At 37.5% G+C, this 12,553-nt stretch overlaps 1 protein-coding gene across 1 annotated transcript in view; it reads right to left on the bottom strand.

The window, feature by feature from the left end:
* The window catches only part of VWDE (von Willebrand factor D and EGF domains), a gene marked incomplete at its 5' end in the record, with an annotated part of 198,489 nt that overhangs the window by 108,686 nt on the left and 77,250 nt on the right, over nucleotides 1-12,553 (bottom strand). The window contains 2 exons of the mRNA XM_081955237.1: nucleotides 2,930-3,044; nucleotides 6,074-6,178. Of these exons, the coding sequence (XP_081811363.1) occupies nucleotides 2,930-3,044; nucleotides 6,074-6,178 (220 nt within the window). The remainder of the gene's footprint in view (nucleotides 1-2,929; nucleotides 3,045-6,073; nucleotides 6,179-12,553) is intronic.

The following is a 12,553-nucleotide window of genomic DNA, read 5'->3' on the forward strand; positions in this document are numbered from 1 at the left end:
AACAAATGAAATAGAACATATTAGTAATGATCGTGTTTAGTTCATCAGATTCTGATGAAGCTAAAAAGGATTTCAGTTACCATGGCAAATCACCACCATGGATTCTGCCAATGAAGGGGCAAGATTTTCATGTAACTGAGCAACTTTTTTCAACAAAGTGTTATGCAAAATAACCATAACTACTTTATGGGCAATTGTCTTCCCATAAAGGTATTTGCCCCCCCAAAAGCAGCCATCCCACATAAGAGAAGTGTAGGTGCTTTCCTTCCTTTTCATATTCCTACATTGGTTCTCCAGGCCCTGCTCATCCCTGACCCTGGCACTAAGAGTGACGAAGGACTTAGAAGAGCAAATTTCTATGAAGGCCACACTGCTGACCTTATTCAACCATGTTTTGACAATACATGCCAGTTTCTGCTTCTTATCCAGTACCTAGCTAGCACACTTTTATTACAGATGGACCTTTAGCATTTTCAGAACAAGGTCACATCAATCAGTCACCAGGATCAGCCCCTCCACCCCCAGGTTGGAAGTAGAGAGATTGCATTTTCCCATTTGAACAGGGAGTGCAGCCCAACATTTTCCTATCTGTCAAGCTGCAAAAATAAGGAACCAAAAACTGCAGAATTCAGAAAGGTCAAATTTAATGTACAGAATAAATTCAGAGTTTTGGAACATAAAATATGAATTTTTCAGACTTTCTCATTTATGGCTTTATAAGGTAGACCCTGTTTGAATACTTTGAAACAGATTTTCCCACATTTCTAACTCACCCTCACCCTCAGGTAATTTGCTGTTCATGAGACAGGCTGCCTGCTGCCTTGCCTGCTGCCTTCCATTCCTTTCCCAGTTTCTTCATAGACTCTCAGAAGACTACATCTCTCTTCACCTATCAAAACTGAACTCCTGACACTCTTCAGAATGATTGTGGGAGGATTGGAAAGAAACAGGAGAGTAGACATAAACAGGATAGGAAAAGGTTAATCTACTGGCAACACAGCCAAGGTGGCAAGAAACCTGAGAAGCAGCATTCTGAATCATTTAAAGTGGTTGTCTTATTTAATTCACTATAAATGTGGACATTCCCCATGTAGTTTCCAAAATTCTGCATTAATCACTTTAAAGATCACGGAAGCAAGAATCACACAGAACTAAGACTGCATTAAATGCTCTATGTTTTACTGAACTCTAGGTAGTTCTTCCTTCTTGTATCAGCAAGGCATAGACTGATGGATTAAGTACACTCACTAATCTCGAGAGTTTCCATTTGCAATCTGGCAGTGCAACTCAGCGGATCGCCAGCTCTCTAATCATTTCCTCTTACTATCTATCACAGACCAATTAGGGGCTCCCATGTCACAAGGCTCCTAATTTTCTACACAGGCAATCCTCACTTAGCATCCAAAATTGGGAGTGGCAACTTGGCCCTGTGAGAATCAAAAAAATATAGCCTATTTATCTATTAGATTCAATAAGTCCAATGGACGATAGAAGGCCCCAGAAGAAAGAGATATGTACCAAAGTTTTCATCTAGGATGATTTCAAAATTTACCAGAAACATTTGTAATCCTGCTGAACCATTGCTCGCTGTGAAATACGTCTTTTTGTAAAATATGCACTTGTATGGATTCATTTAAAATGGGAAGAATGAAACTATTGGAAATGAGTAATTGAAAGTACACAGGTGTTCACAGAAAGTGACAGTGAACTTGTGAAGCATGTATGTGGTTAGAAGAATAGTATAAAGGGTAGGGTTCAAGATCGGCTCGGCGCTCTTTGATTTATAGCGGTCCTTGTAGGACTTGCTATTTCTCATTGGCCCACTGCATTAATATGTCAATGCAGTGTATTACTGCTATTATATCTTTTATATCTATTCACTTCTAATGTTCCAAATTATTAGAAACAATAAACCTCTGATCTTAAAAATAAGAATGTTTGCTTGTGTTGCTGCCTTTGTTTCCTATTGGAACTTTCCTATGACAGCCCTTAAGCAAAGCAGTTGCTAAGTGAAACCATAACTATGCTTATTATCTTCAGCTTTCCTTTGCTTTATAAACCTGCCAAGGTTATAAATGGAAACCTTTTTATCACCATTACAATGGTAATAAATAAACAATAAACAAGCGCTAGCTGCATCTACCCCAACAAATGGCTTTTAACACTTTTATCCAATCAATCCAATCAACAAAAGGAGAAAAATGGAGAAAGGAATCCAAGAACAGGCTCACAGTTGCTAGGTAGGCTATGATGTTTAAGGCTAGCTGCCTCCATTCCCAGAACTTAACAGCTAAAGTACCCCAGTGTTAAAGACCTTGGCTTTTCTACCCCCAGCCCCATGATATGTTCCAGGAGATCAAGGTGTCAACTCGTAAAAGCATTCTAGGCCTGCTTTCAAGTTGCCATAAGCAGGAGGAAGGGGAATTGATGGAGCTGCTCGGCTGCCTCGACCTAAAGTACATTCCACACATGCCTTTCTCCAGATTGTATCCCTGGTTATCAGAGGAAGCAGGAGGGGTGTGGTTTCTACAGCCCGCAAACATTCTCTATTGGAGAATGTGATTAATGAAACATCCAGGGAGGAGGGGGGAAATAGATAGGGGCCCATAAATTACGTGAGGGCAGAGCTGACTCTGCTTGGGTACTTGCCGAAATGTTGCTCCAAATAAATTCCTGGATTTCTTTTGAAACTTGGCTCGAGGGTCATAATGGTCATATTAAAAAAAATGAAAACCTCTATATAATGACAAGGTCTAAACTGCTTGGTTTGCAGAAATCAGGATGGTCTTCTCCAAAAATAATAATTTTGTAGCCTGGATAAATATTAGAAATATATGCTATCTACTTCAAGCCAAGAATACACTCAATCACTTAAATGCATTTTTGTATCATAAATAACACCTGATTTTATAAGGCCCAAAGGACTTACTTTCATTGATAGACCAAGTAAATTTGGAAATTGATGGCTCACAAAAAAGACAAGAGCTGGTGAGACTGAGATCACCCTTTGCATAGCACAAGCCATCTATTTTGCACATATTTTCCTGCCAGGAAAAAAAAAGCAAAAATGAGCTGTTAGTCACTTGAAAGAGTATATCATGTTTATTTCTAGCAATAGTCAATTCAATCCATTCTCAAGAGAAAAAGCTAAATAATTTCTCCTTGAATGTTAAGCTGGTGAATGATATATATATGAATGCCCAATCAGTCCCTGGCCTAACTTCATGCCTATTGTCCATTCCTGGTTTTCCCTACCCAGGAACTGATTGGCTCCTGTGTTCCCAGTGTTTTTGATTGATGGATTGATTTATCCTGCTTTTACTATTTTTACAAATAACCCAAGGCAGTGAGCATGTCAGGTAAACATCTTCAAAATGCCTGTACATGGCTTGGAAGGACCTTCCAATTCTATGTGATTCTTCAGCCATCTTTTTTCTTCTTCTCCAAATTAGATGGCTAAAAGAAAAAAAAGTTGACATTTTCATAAAAATATACAATATTTTGATTTTCTTCCATTTATCTTCAAATAAAATTTAGTTTTATTTGGCTATAACATATTACTTAATTATATATTAATAATGAAATGTAGTATTTATCAAGTAATTCCTCTAAATTGGTGGTGGTGGGGAGGTTGAAACATAAAAGCCATAGTATTGATATATTTCTCTATTCAAAATCCTTGATAAAGGGAAAACAATCTTGTAAGTTTTGACAGCATTCAGGCACCTATTAATTTGCTTGCAAGGAATTCTATATCACCCATCCCAAATGACTTCTAGCAGTTTACAGCAGTAGAAAATAATTACTTCTGCTAGGATAAAAAAACATGGTTGCTATTGTGAAGAATGACTTAGGTATCTCCAAATATATTGGATTTCCCATCATCCATAGGTAGCCTGGGATAATAGGAGTTCGCATCTAACACAAGGTGGGGGAAAATCCAGCCTTCAGAGACTCATTTAAACAAACTAGTGGTTGGGATGGCAGAGAGGCCTGTAATGTTATGGACATTATGTTAGTTCAAACAATATGACTTGCTTCTAATTGAGAAATGCTCCTTTGGATTCTTTACAGTTGTCTTCCTAAGTTGTTATTTCCTGCAGGGGTGTCAAACTGGAACCTCATGGTCTGTATGTGTCACACGCAGGCCACGGCCACCCCAGGCTCAAGGCGAAGGGGAAAAATATTATGAAACATCACATGATGTTTTAAGGGTTATTATTTGCTCCAGGGTTCTTTATTTCTAATTAATCCAAGAGACTTTCCATTGTATGTATGTATGTATGTATGTATGTATGTATGTATGTATGTATGTATGTATTGTGTCACAACCCCTGGTATGCCCAAATATGGGAGGGAGCATACTGCTTCCCTTTTTCTTGTCTTTCGGGTCACTCTAGGAGCCATCCAGGCAGAAAGCCATTTTTTTATGTTGCCTTTGTTATATTTGTGTTGCATTTGTGCTGATAAATAAATCTATACTAGTCTCCCTTTATTTATTTATCAGCACAAATGCAACACACAGACACACACAGACACACACAGACACACACACACACAGACAGACACACAGACACACAGACACACACACCATTTTAAGCTGCCCATCTCCCCTATCAGCTGACTTGGCAGCTTCCATGACCACTGATAATATATTATGAAGTACATAAAGCAGCCACAGACAATATATGTAGGAAATTATCTAAATCTGTGTTCCCAATGTAACAAGTAAGGGTGCCAAAGTACCTACATAATACTTTTTGGGTGCCTGCCAGATCCTATCTCATCTGATCTGGCCATTTAAATGTTAAAAAGGGAGTAGTTGAAAAGGTTTCAGTATTATCTTTTTTTTCCATGAATATATCTGGCCTCAAAATGGATCCCATACATTTTTGATCGGTATGGCAATTATGATCTACCAATTATAAAATGATTGGTAGATGCAGCCATTGCTTTGTTTGAAACTATGGGATTCCATAAAGCTACAGGACATGAAATTAATTTTGAAGGAACCAAATTAATCTCCAAAACTGAACACTTCAGCAAGAGAGTAATTATGGAAGGTGTTGAAATAGAGAAACAACCCCACAACATGAATAAACGAGATGATACCTCCTGCCTGCGAGACATCTGGAAACCAGCCCTGGTCAATAAATGAGCCCCACCCACCACCCAGACCGTTACAACACAAGAAAACAATGGACACACAGCCAGCAGCAATCAACCAAACATGATACAGCCACACAGCCAATCAATCCACTTACTGAAACAACCCCAGCACTCCAACCAGGGCTGGTTTCCAGATGTTTGGTAGGCGGGAGGTATCATCACGTTTATTCATGTTGTGGGGGTGTTTCTCTATTTCGATGGCTTCCATAATTATTCTCTTGTTGAGGTGTTCTGTTCTGGAGATTAACCTGGCTCCTTCAAAATTGATTTCATGTCCTGTAGCTTTAAGGTGCTGGAAAAGGGAGGAAGTTTTTTTCTTTTTTTCTTACTGCATTCTTGTGTTCTGTGATGCATGCATTTATTCTCCTGTTTGTTTGTCCTATATATGTTGCCGGGCAGATTTTGCATGGTATTTCATAGACTCCTTGGTTTTCTAGCTGGATTTTGTCTTTGGGGTTTCTTTAGATGTTGGCTATTTTTTGGTCAGTGGTGAAGGCTGTCTTGATATTGTGGTTGTGGAGAATTTTGCTGATGTAAGGGAGGAGGGCTATGCCATTGTCCTGTTCTGTGTCTTGGTTTTTTGGGGGGAGTCTCCTTTTGGATTAGGTTGGTGATTGTTTTTCTTTGGAATCCATTGGAGATTAATACATTTGTGAGTTTGTGTAATTCAGTTTACACAATACCTACACCCGTATATATATATAACACACACACACACACACACACACACACACACACACGTGTGTGTCTGTGTCTGTGTATATGTACTTATACATATACAGCTGATCAGTAAACAAATCTGGTTCCCGGAGACATGTCTAGTCACATCACTCACTTTAGAAAGCTGGAGGGTTAAGAAGAAGATGAATGTTCACTGCTACACCTCTAAGTGTTTTGAAATTACCTTTAATTTGCAAATCCCATTTTGATGGAATTTGCAATCCTGGCAGAGTCCATCATACAAGGTCAGAACTTTTGAATTGCTGTACCGGAATCCATCATTAGAAATCTAAAAAAAATAATAATACAAAAATATATCATTTTGTGTGATCCAGTTCCACGTAGACATTGTCTGTACATTCTAAATACAACCCTGAACTAAATGTCTCCAAAGAAGATAAATTAAACTACTTGTGAGTTACTTTCCAGCAAGCTAATAAATCACTGGATACTGCACACTGAAAAGCCATTCGTTTATTACAAAATATCTTTTTGCTCAGATCAAATCTCAGGTTTCTGATAATTGTGTGCTTTGTTAAATCTGTTCCGTAATTTTTTTTTTACTCAAATAGACACAATTTTGAACAGTAAATCCTGCTCCAAACTGACTACATTCCATAAAACATTTACTCAAGAGAAAATTTATGGATGTCAACAGCATTTCATTGAGATTGCTTCAAAGCAAGACAATCCTGCTGGGTAGATTGTGTCCTCTATTCCACCCAAGATACAAGATAAAGTTATATTCCTGAGATACTAATTCATTCATAAAGTGTCACATCTTGAACAAACATTCTGTACAAGAAGCTTCTCTTACATGTATTTCCTATAGATAGAGGAAGAATACATTTAACTGGAGACAGACTGATAGGTACAAGAGAAAAAAAGTTCACAGGAACAGGCACAGGACTCAAACCGTAATAGGTCAATTATGTAAATTAATTGTCTAAGTTGTATTTGTTCCAAAATATTTAACCATATGCATTGATAAATTCTTTGTTAGGCACAAAAGATCAGGTCCACAAGTGAATGTCCAATTAAACTGATTTATCACTCCTCACGCTTGTCCACAGGAATATTCTCAATTAACAGTTTTCACCTGCTAGGGGTTAGATAAGTCAAATGATTTCAAGGAGAGTTGATCTTAGCTCATTTGTGATTACTTTGAGATTCAAGGCTGATCTCTCTTTTACATCCACCCCCACACTTTTGCCTCTTTTCCTCTTACATTTTTCCCACTATCTCATCTCATGTCATCATTTGCTATTTTGTTCAAATAACGTAATGATAATACTAATATTACTATTATAAGCAATGAACCTTATTAGGTAGGCCTTACTTGTTTGCCTCTTGTGAAAACAGATGGGGATATCAAATTCAGATTTTGACATGAAAGGTAGAATTACATTTTAAAGGGTATAATATATTTTACATTCAAAGGCAATATATTTCATATTCTATCACTACATTTATTGTAAAATAGATACAGAGGATTAAGTTTGCACTTGTAGTATAGAATGTTGTTCTGAATGGGCACACCAGCTTTCCAAAAAGAGATATGTCAGTATTTTTAAATTTCAAATATACTTTTGCCACTCTATGTGAATTTCATGTAGCCTGTGTTTTAGTAACTGTATAGAAGATAGCGTATTTTACTTAATTTGCATTTTATTTTTCTCTGAAAAATAATGATCACAGACCTGTTTATTAGAACTCTAAATACTGAGTGGTAAATATGAAGTTTCAACTAGATTGTGCTCAATTTAAAAACTCATGATACTTATAAATTAACATTCTACACAAAGGAAAATATCCACAATACAAATGTTATATTTAAAGATTGAGAAAGCTATTAAATGTACTTTTTATTTCATTGTTTGAAAAGAGTGCTGAAAGGGAGCTGCTGTTAATACCTTCCATTATTGAAATATGTTTTGAATATGTGTTTTTAGCTTTCTCTGCATTTCAAACTATTCAGAGGATATGCATTGTATGTTTTTTAAAAAAAAACCTATTCTGTTTTAAATGTCCTAAATGTTCATATTTATATTTAAAATAGATATCACACTATTTGTGTTATATTTTTTCTTGCACACTTGGAAAATTAGAGTAATATATTGAGCTCTGAAGTCAGAATATTAGCCGTGGTGATGCAGTGGTTAGGATATAGTACTGCAGGCTACTTCTGCTGATTGCCAGCTGCTGCAATTTGGCAGTTCAAATCTCACCAGGCTCAAGATTGACTCAGCCTTTCATCTTTTGGTAAAATGAGGTCCCAGATTGTTGGGGTCAATATGTTGACTCTGTAAACTGCTTAGAGAGGGCTGTAAAAGCATTGTAAAGTGGTATATAAGTCTAAATACTAGTGCTAGTGCTATTAACTTGAATGTAGAAACCAACATTTATTCTAAGATCCGAAGTAAAGGAGAGAATAAGTGGAAAAATAAACACTTATTTCACTAAATGGGACTGTAAATTAACTATTAAAGTACAAGTAGATTAACTTCCATATCTGGAATTGGTGACTCCCATCACTAAGTGATTAAATTGTTAAGGGAAACATCATGTGACTGTGCTGAACTTACAACATTATTTTCACTATGGTCATTGAGCATGATATAACATGACTGTGACTTGTAACTTATTGCTGTTGTTTCCATTGACACTGTTTGTCATAAGCAAACTGTGAACCTTGTATATTGTGATCACATAACCATGGAATGCTGCAACCATCATAATTTCATACAGGTAAGAAAGTGACTGAATCGTGATTACATAATCATGGGGACACTACGGCTATCGCAAGTTTATGGACTGGTTACAAAGCTACTTTTGCCAGCACCATTATAAGTTGAGAGGAGTATCTACAAAGGGTTCACATTTGATAAGCCAATCCTTTTGCATCTGATAAAAATGGGAGGAGACCAAATGCATTTGCAAGTAGAAAATGAACTTTATGGAACCTGTTTTTCACAGGATATATAGACATTTATGAACAGCCACCCAATTTATTTCCTAACTAGCATTTCTGCTCAGCCACCCAATTTATTTCCTAACTATCATTTCTGCTCAGCCAGTGAATAGCTCAAACTTTTTGTTTGTTTTCATTTTCTGGCAGAATTAAATCTGCCAGAAATAGCCAGATGACTTTACGTTTCTCTTGCTGTATGCATCTTGTGCTGTGCGACAAACACAACTGATAAAACAGATGTGATATGACCTTTCCATGTGTGTCACAGAATACGGATTATTGTTCATCAATTCATCAATTTTTACTAGAACTCACTGCGACCTACTAATTGAAGCATGAAGTTGCCTTTGCTGAATATGTGTTGCATGAAGCAAATGTGTCCCCTAGGTTTTCCAGAATTTATTTGTGTTAAGTCACAAATATTCCTCCAAAATTAGTCTGGTTGCGATACATTTTGTTGGGTTGATTTTGTCTGTGATGAAAGAGTCAAAGGTTGGACAATTCTGCTCATGTCAATAAACATCTCGCCCATAACGCGGGAAATAGTGTAAGTTTCTCTCTTTTGACTTTAGCAGAAGATTGATGAGCAGCAGGGAGAGAATCAATTGCTTTAATAATTACAAATGTTTTATGTAATCCTTTTGACTGTGTTATGATATAACACAGTTAACCATGATATATTTTACTCTTAGGTTTATCTATAGCAGTGATGGCTAGCCTTTTCTGGTCAAAGTGTCCAAAGTGTACATGTGCAAGTGTGTAAGTGTGCTGTGCCTGAACCCCCAAAATGCAATGTGCACACCCTCGAGCATGTGCCCTGACCCATGCATGCATTCATGTGTGCCCCCCGCACCCATGTACATACACACAGGACTCCCACACATGCATCACCCCCTGTATGCACGGCAGAGACCCAAAGACCAGCTGGCCAGTGGGAGGCGCACGTGCATGTGTGGCAGAGCCAAACTGGGGCAATGGCTCACATGCCATCAGAGAGGGTGCTGGGTGCCACCTCTGACACACATGCCATAGCTTTGCCATCATGGATCTATAGTATCATACTGGGGCCAGTCTGTATGAGCAATGAAATCGGTTGTTTCTAAATAAAAGTTTACAGTGTTCTGCATTATCTCAGTTTACCCCAGGTGATTGTTGCCAGGCAAAATAAGTTGTACTTCAGTAGCATATTGTCAGAAAAATAGGCTTACAGTATGAAAAATGTATGCTTCAGACTCTCACCAAATAATTTCCTTTCCTTTCCCCTGATCAATCGGCTAAGAGGCAAGATGTTTCACTAGAGCTGGAAGAAGGTAGAAGGATTAAAACTCCCATCTAGTTCTACAACTGCAACTCAACTGGCTGCCTGTGGTTTTCCGGGTGCGTTTCAAGGTGCTGATTACCATCTTTAAAGCGCTCCATGGCACGGGACCTAGTTACTTGCGGGATCGCATCCTCCCACATACATCCCTGCGGCCAATACACTCACACAGGGAGGGACTTGTCCTGGTGCCAGCGGGCGACACCGAGGAGTAGGGCCTTCTCTGTGATGGGCCCAACCCTCTGGAATGACCTCCCCCCCGACATTAGAACCACTTCTGACCTCCGCTCCTTCCGGCAAAAACTGAAGACCCACCTGTTCCGATTAGCAGGCCTGGCATAATTCAACTGTCCCTCCTGGCAAATGTATTATATCTGGTTATTTTAGGGGCTTTTTAATTTACTGTATTTGTTTTTAGGGGTTTGAATTTATTTTATATCTGCTTTGTACAGTTCTTTTAACTACATTTTAACCTCCTCCATGTCAATTGTCAACTGTACATATTTAATTTAATTTTATTGTATCCTGTTATATTTTGTATGAACTGTACACCGCCCCGAGTCCCTTGCGGGAGAGGGGGCGGTCTAGAAGCATTAAATATTATTATTATTATTATTATTATTATTATTATTATTATTAGTGTAAAATACATTCAGTTTGCATTGCATTGAATTCGTTTCCATGTGATCTTAGAACACAATGGGATTATATGTAGCAAATGTAAATCCTACCTAGGGGCTACTTGGAATTAGACTCTATATTCTGCCCCTGATAAGAGTCAAGGTCCAAAGTAATGTCAGTGTAAAAGTGATGGAAGTATTGCAAACTTCTAACATGGAGAACAGGTTGTAATTCCAAGCAAATCAAACTTTGGAATGAAATGAATATTAGCTTAACATTCAATTGTTTTGCAGGCAAAAGCAGACCGATCTTTCTTAATGCAATTTTTCCTCAATTTCTTTCTTTAACCAACACCCTCAAGACTATTATTTTCTCAGTGCAGCTCTAATGATCAAACCAATGAGCATAAATAATGGGTAGAATATCAGGAGCTCTTTGCAATAAGATATTCAAATAACACCCCTTTCTTTTCTTTGCTGCTCTTTTCTTTGTGTTTTTAATTATTTTATAACAATGTTGGTCTATAACCCAAAATGGATTGGTATAGCTTTGAAAGCTAACAGACAAAATAATAAATACACATCTTAACTGTTTTGATTTGTTGATATGTAATATACATTTGTGTTTGTGTGTGTGCATGTGTGCACACATATAAATGTTTATCTATTTCCTTTCCTAGAATTCAAGATAATCTGCATAACCTTTCACTAATATTCTCATCTATCTTTCTAACAACTTGGGGGTAGATGAGACTAAGAAACAATGGGTAGACCTGCATTTTTGCAGGAGAAACAAATGGGAAAATCTTCTCAAAAGGATGGAACTTGCTTTAAAAAGTGCTATTGCAAATGCAGGGGAGAATAGTATACAAAACTGAATGAAGCTTTTAAAATAATACAAGACAAAGAAGGTGAAAACATGGAAAGCAGATCAAGGAAAATGCTGACAGGTAGCCTAGAACTGTAGAGAGGGCACTAGGAAAGCTAAAGAGCAAGATAAATTGAAATTACAATATATGAGAAAACACACACAGACAAAACAGGAGGGTGTATCTAACATGCTAATTGCTCAGTGAAATTGTGAGACTAAGTAAGAACGAAAAGCTGCTCAATTACTATTATTTTTTTGTCTAAATAATTTCCAGTGAGACAGTTGTTGTTTGCCAGACATTGGTGAAAAGCAGAATGAAAGAATTTGAGATTGATAAACACATAGTCATGGGATTTATATTTTAAACAGGATCAAATTTTAACCCCCAGGTGAATTGCATCCAAATGTATAGAAGGAAATTGCCGAAGGTCTTGTGATCTTTTTACATATTATTTTTGAAAAATATGGGAGAATTTTTGAAATGCTAGAGGAAAGAAGAAAAACACTATCCTTGTTTTCCAAAAGAGAAATGGGGACAATGCACAGAGCCTTCACTTATTCTGATATTAAAGTGTGTGAAATGTGAGAACCATTCATGAAGACATTATCTAGACCAGTGGTTCTCAAACTTCCCAATGCCGCGACTCTTTAATACAGTTCCTCATGTTGTGGTGACCGCCAACCATAAAATTGGTGTCTCGGTTCCTAAGACCATAGAAAATATGTGTTTTCCGATGGTCTTAGGTGACCCCTGTGAAAGGGTCGTTCGACCCCCAAAGGGGTCCCAACCCACAGGTTGAGAACCACTGGCCTAGATGCTCATTGAAAGAATGCCATGATTACCAGAGATCAGCAAGGATTTGTCAAGATTCAGGTTTTTTAAA

The sequence above is a fragment of the Natrix helvetica genome, assembly GCF_964273705.1.
Source record: "Natrix helvetica genome assembly, chromosome: 1".
Classification (NCBI taxonomy): domain Eukaryota; kingdom Metazoa; phylum Chordata; class Lepidosauria; order Squamata; family Natricidae; genus Natrix; species Natrix helvetica.